This window comes from Doryrhamphus excisus, linkage group LG2, assembly GCF_037039965.1.
Source record: "Doryrhamphus excisus strain RoL-2023G ecotype Guam linkage group LG2, RoL_Dexc_Guam_v1.1, whole genome shotgun sequence".
NCBI lineage: Eukaryota > Metazoa > Chordata > Actinopteri > Syngnathiformes > Syngnathidae > Doryrhamphus > Doryrhamphus excisus.
Genome location: NC_136358.1, coordinates 16,912,555 through 16,928,180, shown reverse-complemented (window position 1 = coordinate 16,928,180; position 15,626 = coordinate 16,912,555). Strand labels below are relative to the sequence as shown.

Here is a 15,626-nt window from a genome sequence, read left to right as displayed (position 1 = left end):
TGTGGTGTAGACTTTAACCACAACCATGGTAACCGGGGCGGACGCTAACCAAGGTTATTCTGCATTATGATGTATCTGATTTGACAAACAGAAGATATCCTTTCTCTTATGTGCGCCATTATGCCCTCGCTTTTATTATAAACAAAACAAAAGATTTATTGCCCTACAGGAAATTGCACAGGAATGGAGGAAATGTAAATGTACGCTGCAAGTAAATGAAATGTCTGCGAGTGACACAAAGAAATATGATGGATGTGGCGTTCATATTAAAAGTCACACAAAAGCACCTTTTTAAATTTGATGTTTTTATTTAGTGTGTTTAGTGTGCACATTCTTATGAAAAGGTTGCAACAATGACGTAAAGAAAAATCCCTGGCGTACCTGGACATTTTTTTGTTCTCTTCTCACACACTTGAAATAAAATGTCCCTTGAAAGCAAATCACATCAACTATGGTGCTTACATTGGAACTAATATGAACAACTTATATAATCTTCCCTTGTTGCACTAACATGTCTTTTGTTAAGATATAAAAATAAACTTTCCAGCTTTGTTCCATTTAATGGCTTTTTCTCTTTGCACATTATTTACATGTCACTACTTCCTGTCGTCCAGTGTTGTTCAGCGACCACCAACCAAGATAATCCCACTTCCTCTTCATGGAAGCCGCCGTGTCCATCCAAGCAATGAGGATGCAAAGCAAAAAAAATGCATGTTTGCATGCAAACATGCTTTAAGATTGTGTGGAGTCCTTGCGGGAAAAGAAACTACATACAGCGCAGTAAGAGTCCAGTTGATGTGGCTAAATGTCCAGCTATATAAACGTGGTGAAGGCGTGGACAAAATGGAGTCATTTCAACACAAAAAGTACTGCGGTAAGAAAAATCAAAACACTCTTAGAAGGGTTTTTTCCTTGCCTTTGGTCACGCCATCATATATAGTTAAGAAATGAAATAAGGGATGAATTCAATCCATTAAAGTGAGTAGAAGATCCACAATAGTCCTTGTAGAAAGCAAGCGCCATCTGCTGGCTAGATTGTGTCATGGCTGGCCTTATTCCAAGACAAATTGATGCAATATTTGGCTCGTATGCAAACGACAAAAACTGTATAGTGGTCTTGCTTCCTTGGATGTTTGCCCACTAACTCCTTCCAATGTTTTGGCGTCCATTGTCCCCCCCCAGTGGACTAGGAAAGATGCAGGAGGTGTTAGACAAAGAGGTAGGCGTGCACATAAAAGGAAACAGCTGGTAAACGTGCTGCGGTCAGTTAATGACAGCATCTTCTCACACACACACACACACACACACACACTCCTCTTAACTCAAGTAGACTGACGCTTTTGTCTGGTGAATGGCGGCGGAAGAGGAGGAGGGGAAAGCAGGAAGAAGAGGGGAGGAGTGTGAGTGAGTTCTTACCCGGTTTGTTGGTTCTTCACACCAGCGATTTGGAGCGTGTGCTGACTCCTTTCCTCCGGCTGGCGGCCGCCGACTCTGCGTTGCGGTGGCTGCGCTTGTGAGACTCCAGGTACACCTGAGAGACGAAACGGCGTCAGGTTTGATTGCGCTGAATTGACGACGCAGGAAGCTGAAGACGAGTACCTTCTTTGCGAAGGCACGGCCGCACTGGTCGCAGGCATGCAAGGAGAAGTTCTTGGTCACCTTGACTTCAGTGGAAGACGAAGCGGAGGCGCTGGTGTCGGTGTCGTGGCGACGCGTTTGCAGCGTTAAGACGGAGGCGGAGTTGCGCTGGTGAGAGTGCTTGTCGCTGCGGCGGGTCATCGGGGGGCTGATGGGCCGAGGCTGCTGCCTGTCTTGCTTGCGCGTGACAGGCGGCGATGGAGCGGGGGCTGGCGATGACATTTCCTGCTGTTTCCGAGAGATGACGGGGGCGGAAGGCGGAGCCGTGGAAGAGGACGCAGCGTTCGCAGAGGAGTCTTGCTTACGGGTGACAGGAGGCGACAAACACGGGGAGGAAACGGATGTGTGGCGTCCGTTCACTTCCTCCTTGGCGACGGCGGCGGCCACTCTCTTGGGGTTGGCGTTGTTGAGGACGGCCTCGGCCAGCCTCTTCACCGCTCGGCTCTCCAGCTTGGGCATGATCTTGGCCAGGTAGGAGGTGGACTTCTTGTGCACCACGGTGACGTGACGCAGGACGTCCCGCTTGCGGCGCGACTCGTAGCGGCAGAGCGGGCAGCGGTAGAACTTGATGAAGATGTCGTTTCCGTCCATGTGCAGCTCGATGTGCTTGGAGAGGTTCTGGCGGGAGCTGAACTGGCGTTTGCAGAGCTTGCAGAAGAGCTGCTTGAAGTCGAAGCCCACGGAGAGTTTGGTTTTCGGGACGACGCTCGGGGCAGAAACGCTGCTTGCCGGGGGTTTCGTGGCCCACGAGGTTTCCTCTTCCTTCACCTTCAGGGCTGCGGGGGCCACCGTGGCACATTTGCTCGACCCAGTGCTTTGGGCGGGAGATGCCGCCGGACTACTGTCCATGTCCTCCTCGTCTTCTGATGCATCGACCACTTCCTGTTTGACTTGGAGGCTGTTGCTAGCCTGCATGCTGCTGTTGTTTGCACTCACTGCTGTGGGGGCGGAGGAGGAGGAAGATGACGATGCATTCGCTGATCGGTTACTTTTGACGCTGTAGATCTTGTGCACGATGCGCATGTGTCTCTTCAACATGAGCTACGACAGACATAAGAACAAGATGGCGTCAGATCTCACCCGCCTCCGCATTTTTATGAAATCCTTTAAAATGAAAATACTTTAGAGTAGTCAATGTACAGCTTGTATAGTCGGTGGATGAAATAAGGAGGGTGTATGCTAACGCTAACCTGGGAGCTGTAGTTCCTCTTACACAGCGTGCAGCGACTCGGCGCCTGATTGGCCTGCATCGAGGGTGATGGTTGACTCGGAGGTTTCGTGCGATTTTGCCCACTGGGAGTTGACTTGGTGCTACTGCCGCGCGGTGGAGACGCACTGTTGCTCTTCCTGGGGGGTGTGGCCTCCAGAGAGAGTGGCTGGCCGGGCCGAGAGGCGGCGGCGGCGGCGGCATCCCGCCGCAGGCCGCGGTGCACCTCATCGTAGTGTCGCCGCACGTTGGTTTTGGTGGCAAAGACTTTGTGGCACACGTGGCAGGACTTCCCAGCTGTCGTGCTCCGAGGTCGAGCCCGTGGCCGACCTTCACAAGGACAACACCGGCTTTCCGTGTCAGTGTTGGGTGAATGCAATGAAAGAAGCGTGGAACTGACCTTTCACCATGGACAGCAGGCTGGTCGGTACGGTCCGCGTCTCCGTGAACTTGCGGAGCTCCTCCAGTTTAGTTTGGTGCATTTTGCGGCAGTGACGCCTGATGCTGCGGCGCGAGTTGAAGTCCTGACCGCACAGACAGCAGGATATTGTCACATCCTCCACCTGCGTGAGACAAAAACATAAATATTGCCAGACTCGTTCCTTATGTACCTCTGCATGCACTCTAAACTCTAGGTTGAATGACACAGCTGTAACATTAGCCGTTGTATGAAGTATAATGGTATAAGGTGTGTTAAGAAGTGCAGCTAGGATGCATACTGCCACCTACTGTACAGAGATGTAACAACAAGCTACACTGCCAGACAGTCCCATCATAATGTGTTTATTCATTCATTTTCTACTGCTTATCCTCAAAATGAATGAATTAATGAACAAGCACATTATGATGGCTAGACAGTCCCATCGTAATGCGTTTATTCATTCATTTTGAGTATAGGCGGTAGAAAATGAGTGTAATAACAAGCTACACTGCCAGACAGTCCCATCATAATGTGTTTATTCATTAATTCATTCATTTTGAGGATAAGCAGTAGAAAATGAAGGAATTCATTAATTTTGAGGATAAGCAGTAGAAAATGAATGAATAAACACATTATGATGGGACTGTCTGGCAGTGTAGCTTGTTGTTACATCTCCGTACAGTAGGTGGCAGTATGCATCCTCACTGCATCCTAACACACCTTATACCATTCATTCATTTTCTACCGCTTATCCTCACGAGGGTTGCGGGGGTGCTGGAGCCTATCCCAGCTGTCTGGGCGAGAGGCGGGGTACACCCTGGACTGGTGGCAAGCCAATCACAGGGCACATATAGACAAACAACCATTCACACTCACATTCATACCTATGGACAATTTGGAGTCGCCAATTAGGGAGAAAACCCACGCATGCACAGGGAGAACATGGAAACTCCACACAGAGATGGCAGAGAGTGGAATTGAACCCTGGTCTCCTAGCTGTGAGGTCTGAGCGTTAACCACTCGAACGCCGTGCAGCCTAATGTGTTTATGATATTAAAATAAATGAATGTATGGGAAACACTGGTTGTTATGTAATATCCTGCTTCTTATAAATGACTGCATGGTCACTATCATTACCCCACTCGTGGATTCCTCGTCCTCAGCCTGTGGTGGTTCCTGTTTGGCCGCCTCCTCTTCTGCATCCCGCTTTTTCTTTCCCTGGCTGTGGTGGTTCTGTCCTGGGCTCTCTGGACCACCAGGCTGGCCGGCCTCCATCTCCATCGACTCTTGCTCCCACGCGACCGGACTCTCTCTGGCACTGTGCGGTGGTAAAACACATGCTCAGTGGTCCGTCCTGGTGAGGAAGCAACTTTGCAAAGAACCCCCCTGCCGTACCTGGGTGCTCGTGATGGATAGCGAGCCAGCTCCTCCTCTGTGGTGACGTACTGGTACACAGCCTTGCTGGTGGTCTGGATGGGCTCCAGTCGGACCACGTAATCCGGCCGGTCGCCTCGGTGATAGATGATGTCTGTCAAATCCTTAAGCGCCACACTCTGTCGGTCATCTCCTACCGATTCCCAGGGAGAGACAACAACGACTTTTAGAGCTGTTCTTAGATGCCGAAAGGCAGGAGAAAAAAAATATGCAGTTTATCCAGTAATGGTGAAAAAGTAACACAGCGGTTGAGTAATTCGTCAAAATGACACAACACTCTCCGCCGCCGGTAATGGGAGTCTGAATTGAGACGCATTAAACGACTGGTGCATGGGAGCAACTTCATTAAAATGACACAAGCCGTGAGTTCATAACAGACTAAAAGTGAGCAAAATGTGATGACACTGATGGTGATGCACGGGCCGGAACATTATGCATACCGATATTAATAAATACCAATGATGCTCATGGATGCATTGCGTGCATGCAGAAGCACTGCAGCCATGTTGGCGTGCACGCAAGGTGTGAGCCACTAACCGTCAAACTCGGGCAGCCGTGTCAAGCAGTAGTACTCTTTGTGCGTGATGAGGTTAGGCAGGCCTCGGAAGAGACTGCGACACACTTTACACTCAAAGATGGTGTCCACCTCCCTCAGCAGCATGTGCCTCAGCTGGCTGGTGCCTGCCAGACAAAATACATAAAAAGTAAATACAAAGCATGCAAGCCTAGGAAAAGTTCATTAGCAGCCCCATATCATGGCAAATTGACTTTTTAATGATGTAATATGTGTGAAATCTACCGTCTCCCTAACTTGTTTGATCCACTTATGTGTCCTAATGTGCCATGCTTTAATGTTATGTTGTGTTTGTATGCAACATGAATTAACTTGAAGTTGTGCACCAACAAATATGTGCAATAGTACTCACTAACATCATCAAATCATCAAAATTATACATAGTATAGTATTGGGAGCAAATATGAAGAGGAGGTGAAAGAAAAAGAGTAAAAATAGTACTAGATAGTAGTCCGTCTGTGCAGCGTGGGAGAAAGTTAGCATACAAAATGATGCGTTCAAGGACCTTTGAACAATGTAATTCCTTCATTTTCTACTGCTTATCCTCACAAGGGTGGAGGGGGTGCTGGAGCCTATCCCAGCTGTCTTCAGGACTGGTGGCCAGCCAATCACAGGACACATATAGACAAACAACCATTCACACTCACATTCATACCTATGGACAATTTGGAGTCGCTAATTAACCTAGCATGTTTTTGGAATGTGGGAGGAAAACCGGAGTACCCGGAGAAAACCCACGCATGCACGGGGAGAACATGCAAACTCCACACAGAGATGGCCGAGGGTGGACTCAAACTCGGGTCTGCTAGCTGTGTGGCCTGCACGCTAACCACTTGAACAAAATTTATGATTCATTCATTTTCTGCCACTTATCCTCACAAGGGTCGCGGGGGGTGCTGGAGTCTATCCCCGCTGTCTTGGGGCGAGAGGCGGTGTACACCCTGGACTGGTGGCCAGCCAATCACAGGGCACATATAGACAAACAACCATTCACACTCACATTCATACCTATGGACAATTTGGAGTCGCCAATTAACCTAGCATGTTTTTGGAATGTGGGATGAAAACCCACGCATGCACGGGGAGAACATGCAAACTCCACACAGAAATGGCCGAGGGTGGAATCGAACTTGGGTCCCCCAGCTGTCAGTTTAAAAAAAATCTAAATACACTCAATGTATCAGTCAAATCAAATAAATTGTTGCATTGTTAAAATGGAAAAGGTGCCACCGATCGATATCGGCCGATGTCAGTGGAAAAGCACAGTATCGATATCAACCGATCCCCTTCGCCAACACTGCAGAACAAACATGTCTGCCTTATGTGGGACTTCCTGTCTTTGTGAGAGTTTTGCATGCTACAAAATGTGCCTGGAAAAAATGTCTCCCCAGGGTTTGGCACTTTGAAAAGCTTTAGACTAGTGTGGCATTTGTGGCCGAGCACTTGGCGGAGCGTGGTGAGTTAAAGGCCGGTGATGCGATCGTCTATAAAGCTGTAGAGATTTCCATCTCTAAATATCGGATGGGACACATGACAGGGTGCAATGAAAGGAAAAGGCGTGTGTGTGTGTCCCAAACCTGAACGAAAGCATTCAATGATCTGGTGGATTCCAGACTTGGACGTGTGCAGGGGCTGCTGCAGGAGAGGAGCGTCTCCGGGTTCCACGCAATGACCTCACGGGATTAAAAGGATGTTACAAATGATAGCATTTCAGCCTTAATGTACAGTATGAGTGGCGTATAGCCACCTGTGCTGTGGTTGGGGACCGTGCTCTGATGCGGCAAATCCTCAGTCTGGCAGCTCTGCTCCCGGGTGTCAGGGGCGCCGCCCTTGTCGGGCTCCGGCAGCAGAGGAGGGATAGGCCTCCATAGGGGCTTGGACTGAGCTGTGGTGTCACCTTTGGATGCGTGGACATCCATTGGAGTGTCTTTCTGGTTTTTAGGCGGTGTCTCGGATGGAGCGGAAGCGCCGAGACGGTCGGAGGAGTGCTGATTGCTTAAACGGCGCGGACCTTCTTCCTCCGTAGGCTGCGGGGGACAGAAGACATATAAAGCAGGGATGACAGATGCGGGTGCGTGTCAATAACATTAATCACGAATCCCTCGGCGGTGATGTTCTACAAATGATGATGAATCTGGAGCATCCACGGGCTAATTAAAACTACTAGATTAGCGACTTCAGCCTGCGTGTGTGTGTGTTGCGCACTCGTGCACCTCCCTGATCTTTCTTCCACTTCCACACACCAATTTATCCTCATCTTCTTCTCGCGGCCCCTCGCCGTCTCGCTCACCGAGAGCGTCCCCGCCGCCCTTGAAACGGGGGGGACAAATGAGTCCGGCATTCAGGCGCCTCGCTGAACGTCAACCACAGTGCAAAGTGGGCCACCTGGACTCTTTTACTGACGCGTTATCGAATTACGGCAAAAACGACAGAACAACACACACGCAGATTGAATCCCAGAGATGATTTGGGGCGTTTTCACATGATGTCGCCATTTAAGCCAAATGCTTTCTTTCTCCGGGGGTTTGCGTTACCTCTTGGCGGACAGAGTGAGCACTCTTCCTCCCAGATGACTTCTGGGCCTTCACCATGGTGCCAACACGCCACCTTCACTGCCAACACGCTCACCTGTAAAAACGAAAACAAATCACCTGCATTAGCATCACAAAAACATTTTCATTACACAAAACAAAAAAAAACTCCAGGGACAGTACAAAGATAGACTCCATAACTCTTTGACGTTGGCTTCAACATCAACCCAACAGTAATTAAATGCTGCCCTCTGTCGGTGATCAAGTGCAGGTACAGCATGGCACTGAATTAACACAATTAATCAAACCGTTTTAATACTTGGATGAAATTTCTTTCCAGTCAATGGAGCCCAGGAAATTTCTGAGTAATAAACCTGGTGAATATATGTATAATCATACCAGTAAAGCAAAATGAAAATGAAATGAGTCATAATTCCTAAATGGTACATGACATATTTTTTTATAAAACGTCTTAAATTAAAACACAAATTCTACGCTTCAATGGTGATTTGTTTATTGACTCATTTCTAATACATTGTGGTGGTGTATGCCATAAATGTTTTTTTAATCACTGTCCAAATATATCTGGAAAGTATTAAAAATTGTATTTAAATGAATACCAGTCAAATATTTGCATGTGTACTTCAGTTAAGAAGAAGAGGGTTTAACAGGGGATTTCATAACCAAATATTAAAATGACTTATCACTACAAGTTAGTATTTTGTCTCTTAAAATAATGTACTTGTAGATATTTACTGTAAGAGTAATTGCCAGCCATGTTTTTATTTGTAGTTCCCGTGACATCCCGACAGAGGGAGACAAAGTCAACACTTGAAGGGTTCCTGTTTTTTTGTTTTTTTTTACCCAATGTGAAAAGTTTAGTGGTCCAAAAATGTTCCCGTTAAGATCAAGCATCCCAGCATTAAAATCACTAAAGTTTAGTAAAAAAGTTTAGTAAAAAAATCAATGATACTTTGTTTTTTTTTTGCCAAGCCTGTCAGCAAACATCCATACAAACAGCATCTCTCCTCTTATTTTGTGTGCTTGGAACCTCAACAGCAGTTTGGCTAATGAGGTTACCACTGGGACTTCATGCCCATTACTTTGAGCTCCTTTTTAAAGGTGCACTGGCAAAACATCATGGTGAGCAAATGGACATTTTACTTGAGAGTCGCTGCCTAGCATCCATCATCGTCTCTTACGTCTCCCAAATCCACCTCAAGTCTGGCGGGCTCCATAATTCATGAGCCAAAATATGTTTAAGCTGCACCCTCTTGTGATAATCCACAGTGAGAAACTCATACATTTGAATGTGGACAAACGCTATGGACTCTATGGGGAGAAGCTTGTTGTCTGTTGTTGAAGCATTCAGACGGGACTAGCTTCTAATGGACACACTTGGATGGGATGCAGACGCACACACCAATCATATTACAGAAGCACAGGAAGGAGGAAGGCCCGGTGCTGTGGCGTAGTGTACGATAGAATACTGGATGGTCTGTGAGTAGCTTGTTTTTTGGCTGAATGGCGATACAACAAGTGCTACAGCATCATGTGAACTGATTGTGTTTGTTTTTTTTTTTTAAAGGGCCGTAGTTGACAATATACGCAGCTGTCCATCAAAAGTACAATAAAAATCTAATCTAGGAATAACCAAACAGTACTATAAGCAGTATACATAGGGTCCTATGGTTTACAGTGGAATCTACTGTTAAAATATCAATGACATCATAGGCATGAAATACTGTCATTATCATGACGCGAATCTCCACAGAAACAGTAGCCCCCCCTTCCTGAACTAAATGCGTTGAACCAACAAAAGTTTGCGGGGCAAAAAACTTTAAAGGCTGTATGAGTGTGTTTAAACGGTGTTGTGTTTTAGTACAGAATATAACATTCTATGACTATATCAACATAAACTAGCAAAAACTAGCAAAAGAACATTTTTCGTCAGAAAAAAATAAAGTTTCTTTCTACTGTTTTCCATTCTTTAGTAATCATCAATAGAACATAGAAGTTTCCGAAAAATATAAGCTGACTAGACATTGGAGAATATATTTACAAATATAACTTAAATATAACTATTTACAGTATTCACATTTGGAATTGAACTACACGTGTGCATGTGTTAATATTCCCTTGCAATGCATGACCTTCTGCACGCTACACTCTTGTCACTTCCTCCTTCCTGTTATTTTTCAATCACATGATCCCTGTAGAGCTCTGCTGCCACCTTGTGGCTGTTTTTATGGCTTGAAATTGCTCTGAAATGAAATGCATTAGTGTTGAGTTGTGTCATCGCTTATTTATTATGCCTTGCACAAATAGACGTATAAATATGTTTTTGGGATCGGGTGTTCGGGTTTATAAAACACATTGAACTATGTCATTGGTATTGAATTACTTTAAAAAAAACACAAAAGAGTGTGCATTCATGCCTTCTTGAACCAGTCATGATGTGCTATATATATATATCACTATATTGACACTTACTATGGCACCCATTATGTCATTGGATGGTCATATCACCTTGTACTTCGGTATGTGACATAAATAAAATAAAAAACATTAGGAAAGCAGGAAGTGAACAAATGTAAGAGTTACTGATTGTAAACGTACCAGATGGAGGGGTAGGATTTAATAAGCTTTGCTTCTTCCTACTCCTTTTGGACATGTGGAACTGTGAAGTGATTATGGGATGCATTCAATTGTAATCTGATGCATGTTCAAATGAAATAAAATCATTACCTTTACAAATGGTAAAACAGTCAGGAGTTTTATAATGGTGACATCCCTAATAATAGACTTTGTATTGTTATAAGTCCACAAGGAATGATCTGCTTAGGTCCTTTTCTTTCAAGGAGGATGTTAAACATCTGGGGGTTCATGCTGAAAAATGTTAGAATGACAGACGGCCTAAAAAAAAACTAATAACTAAATACATGATTAAATAACAACTATAATCCTCTACATGTTTTCCAGTCAATGAAAAACACAAAAAATAGCAACAAACATCACAGCAAAACACACAAAAATCATTTAAAAAAAGCACCCATAAAACTTAAAATATAACTTTCTCTGATCCTCTCCGTACACCGGACCCCCACCCACTCTATGCTTTCTATCAAAGCCTCATCTGCATGGAGCTGCTGTGACGTAGTCCCTGTTATTACCGTCACTAGAAAGCGCCATCACTGGAAGAGTTTTGATAGTTCCAAAAAGTGACATTGCAGTTGTAGTTCGCCCGTGTTTGCTCTAATCCTGCTGTCCTAAATGTTTCTGTAGGTTGCATCAGGAAGGGCATCCAGTGAAGAAACTAAACCAAAAAAAATAAACATTCATGCTATTGACTTGCTGTGTCGACCCCTGACAGGGAAAGTGAAAAATAAACACATCTATTGGTCTGGTTCATAGTCTTTCCAACAACAATAAAGTGATGGGAGTCATTTTTGATTTACAATATTCTATAAATGTGACACGAGACTCGCCATTAACATCACCATTACACTACAAACATCGTCATTAAAAACCACTCAGTATAGCAGGCGTGTTGATGTACATTTACCTGAGATTTACTTTGAAAATAAAACTTCTTGCGTCATTTTTTTCAGCAGTGCAGACGTAATACAGTGCAGTGTGTACATGAAAGGACAAACCATAGAACTGAGCCAAGCGACACATTATAGCCAACACTTAAATCGGGAAAAACCGGCAGAAACTCACAAGTACGCAGAGTTTTCCAGGAGAACCACATGCAATGAACTCCCATCCATATAGATACCAGCCATCCCGAGACAGAACAGTCTGTTGGGACTGCCAAAATGCCTGACAAGTTAGAAAAGGGCAAAATAACACTAAGACAGTTTAGCTTCCCATCTAATAGCATATTGTTCTGGGGGAGGGCAAAACATGGGTGGGTCAATCCAAGATGCACTTTGATGATCACAAAACGTCATGAAAGTGCTGCAAACCCCAAACTAAACTAGTCCTACTAGAGCCTGGTTGAGAACTTGTGCTAGATCAGAGAGCAACACATGGTGCGCCCTACATGGAGGTAGCCGTCAACCACACGACCGACTCCCCCCTTCACCAAGCGCAGTCCCCGGCGCGGATGACGCCGATTGACCGGTCCTCTGGAGAAAAACAAAAAGGATCCACGTCGTGAATGGACGACACGGAGGAGGGGTAGGGGAATGGAGAGGGGTTGGGGGGGGGGTGTGGAGGACATGCTGCTCTATCAAGCCGGCCTGCACGCTTGCTGTGGAGCACGCTGGAGCTCTCGTTCGAGTCGGGGCGAGGAAGCGGGGAGCCATGGCCGGCTTTCGAGCTCGCGTTTCCGCGTTGACGCCGCCTCCCGAGCCGGTGCACCGGAAGAGCGCGTTATTGCAAAGCGTGGTCTCCGTTTAGAATAAGACACTACACACCCTGCTGTGGACATGGAGGCCGTGACGCAAACACCAGCGGGTGATTTGCAAATGACACATCCCGTGTCGTGGTCTTTGCGTGTAGCCGGGTGACGTGTAAAGGGAGGCCGGATAAGCAGGGATGAGGATTGCAGTATAATAAATAGCAACTCTTCTTAAACTTACTTGGGATATTATTACGTTTGGGTGGCTGCTAGGACGCATGCACTGATCCGCCAGGGGGTGGGGGGGCAGCCCAAGTGGGACTTAGGAGCGCATTGACAGGCCATAAAGGGGGCCGGCGCGGTGACTATTGTGCTCCCTTTTTTGTACCCAAGAGTCCCAAGTATTTACAAAAGGTTGGTCGGTGCTTGGCGGCGGTTAGGGCAGCTGCGCAAAAAGCAGCGCCACCGTGGTTGCGCAGCGGCCGGACTTCCCCACTTTAGTGCAAACCGTCCCCCCACTCGTGTTTTTGCGTAAAGAAGCAGCGAGGCAGCGCGCACGGCACGATTAGCATCACCCCCCCTCGTATGGAAAAATCTCCCTTTGCGTGGTTATATAGCGCATTAAAGAGGCACAATAACGTGTTAGCGTGCTCGAATCGACGTTAAAATGCGCCTTTCACGACAGAGTGGAGGCCCCCCTCGTAGCGACTGCAGCATGGCAGGGAAGTGCGGCGTAAAGACGAGCTCGCAGCGGGTAGAAACGCGCATAAACAAGCCAGTCTCACAGCGGTAGCGACGTGAAGGCACCACCAGGCCGTGCGGGCTCGTCGAGCACCACAAGGGCTGGGCTAGTGTGCGCCAAAGCCCGCAGCTTTTTCCAAGAGGCGGCAGCTTGGCGCACAGGAACGGTGACCCTTCCATCTTTGCGCGTCCTTCCACCACACGAAAGCCTCAGCTAGCAGCCGATGCGAGCGCTCATTTCGGTTTTAAACACGCCGTCGGTGGCGTGTGGGTTCTCCGCGGGGGTAAACGCGGCGTGTGAGGGCTGCCCGGAGCCCCCTGGAAGTGTGCTTTGCCGCGGCCGGGCAGAAACAAGAGGGCGATGACGCCATTTTCTACAAAAACAAGCACGCTCGGGAAGCCCGAAGCGGAGCCACTGCGAGCAGCTTTGCATCGGATAATCCACACAAAACAAGCCCATACCTTGTCAATCCTGGACGTGGGATGCTTGGCGGTGTGTTCGTGGGGGCGAAAAGGGATCGGATTTCAGATATATGGCTCGTGTTCGTGTAGCCGAGTGAAGTTTCGCTGCGAGCCGCTGCCTTTGTGCACCCAGAGGAGCCTCACAGCGCCGAGACTGCCTCTGCGCAAAGGTGCACACTCCTCTTCCTTCCCGTCCTACAGAGACAGGGCGACGCGGATGACTAATTACACAAAAACCAAAAAAAAAGCACGACACGCCGCCTTTATGATCCCGTTTGATATCTTTCCAGCTTTTATCCAAAGGCCACACACGTCTAGCGCCAATTTGTGTCGCCCCCAAAACGCGCAAGCAAGCCTTTGAGGACGCAGACACCACCCCCCCAAAAAGACACCTTAAACTTCACTTTTGGCAGCTAACGTCGTCACGCGTGTGTATTGATTCTTGACAAAACGCTAAATATTTTTCAAGAGGGGAAGCACAAACCCAATGACACATATTGTAAACAACTTTTGGAGTGTTTGAATCAGGGATTTACTCCAAAACATTGTTTTAATCATAATATCCTACCATTATCTTAAAGAACCTGTAACATTAGCCTTGGTAAAGTCACACAAGTAAATAAATGCTAGCTTGACAAAGTTATCCTATAACTTCAAAACTCAATGAAATGAGACCCAGCAATGTTTGATATTAATTCAGAATTTAGCAGAAACTATCAACTTTATGCCGTTTCTGTGCTAAGCTAACGTCTCAAGCTAATGTGAACAGTTAGTATTGTGTTCTTTACCAAATCATTAAAATACCTGCATTTATCACAAACAAGTAAGTCACCAAGCAGTGATAAACAAAGTATGTTCATGTTATATACGGTTTAGCACCTCAAAAAGACATTTTATCACAATCGACTGGCACTATCATTCAAAGAAACATTCCATGAATTACTGCAATGGCGGCCATCTTGTTAAGGTCATGATAGTAAAGAAAGATTTGCTTGTTTGACTCAAATTAGCTCAATATACACGGCCCTATTGCTCATAAAATTACGAAGCACTCGGTATATAGCGGTGTTTGACAAAAATTTAGAAGCATTTTAGGAGAAAACAGTCAACTTTATGCTGATTGTATGCTAAGCTGACAGTACAAGCTAATGTCAACATTGACAAGTGTGTTATTTTAAATTACCAAATCATTAAAATACCTGCATTTATCACAAACAAATAAGTGACCAAGCAGTGATAAACAAAGTATGTTCATGTTATATACGCACCTCAAAAAGACATTTTATCATAATCGACTGGCACTACCATTCAAAGAAACATTCCATGAATTACTGTAAAGGCGGCCATCTTGTTAAGGTCATGATAGTAAAGAAAGGCTTGCTTGTTTGACTCAAATTAGCTCAATAATACCACCCTATTGCTCATAAAATTACGAAACACTCCATAAATAGCGGTGTTTGACAAAAATGTAGAAGCATTTTAGGAGAAAACAGTCAACTTTATGCTGTGGATGTCCTAAGCTGACAGTACAAGCTAACGTCAACATTGACAAGTGTGTTGTTTTAAATTACCAAATCATTAAAATACCTGCATTTATCACAAACAAATAAGTGACCAAGCAGTGATAAACAAAGTATGTTCATGTTATATACAGTTTAGCACCTCAAAAAGACATTTTATCATAATCGACTGGCACTACCATTCAAAGAAACATTCCATGAATTACTGTAAAGGCGGCCATCTTGTTAAGGTCATGATAGTAAAGAAAGGCTTGCTTGTTTGACTCAAATTAGCTCAATAATACCACCCGATTGCTCATAAAATTACAAAACACTCACTAAATAGTGGTGTTTGACATCAATTTAGAAGCATTTTAGGAGAAAATCGTCAACTTTATGCTGATAATGTGCTAAGCTGACAGTACAAGCTAATGTCAACATTGACAAGTGTGTTGTTTTAAATGACCAAATCATTAAAATACCTGCATTTATCACAAACAAATAAGTGACCAAGCAGTGATAAACTATTTTCATGTTGCATGCTAAATAGAGGTGACATTCATTTAGGAGCATTTTAGGTGAAATCCATCAACTTTATGCTGTTTATGTGCTATGCTAACAGCTGAAGCTAATGTCAACAATGAGTAGTGTGTCCTTTTAAATAGCCAAACCGTTAAAATACAAGCATTTAGCCTAATCAAATAGTGACCAAGAGGTGATAAACAAACAATGTTCATGTTACATGCAGTTTTGCAACTCACAAACACATTT

At 45.5% G+C, this 15,626-nt stretch overlaps 1 protein-coding gene across 2 annotated transcripts; it reads right to left on the bottom strand.

Moving 5' to 3' along the window:
* Positions 1-288: 288 nt before the first annotated feature.
* Positions 289-13,833, bottom strand: znf800b (zinc finger protein 800b). Of its 2 annotated transcripts, XM_078799135.1 has the most exons (12): positions 13,357-13,833; positions 7,809-7,902; positions 7,022-7,301; positions 6,852-6,947; positions 5,238-5,381; positions 4,662-4,833; positions 4,404-4,584; positions 3,246-3,408; positions 2,829-3,175; positions 1,600-2,679; positions 1,417-1,531; positions 289-1,186 (listed from the first exon to the last, which is right to left on the bottom strand). In XM_078799135.1, the coding sequence occupies exons 2-11, from the start codon at positions 7,863-7,865 to the stop codon at positions 1,433-1,435; spliced, it is 2,619 nt and encodes an 872-aa protein (XP_078655261.1). In that variant the 5' UTR covers positions 7,866-7,902; positions 13,357-13,833; the 3' UTR covers positions 289-1,186; positions 1,417-1,432. The 2 variants fall into 2 exon arrangements, with proteins under 2 accessions (XP_078655261.1, XP_078655260.1); XM_078799134.1 differs by having other exon boundaries at positions 289-1,531; positions 13,357-13,832.
* Positions 13,834-15,626: the final 1,793 nt, after the last annotated feature.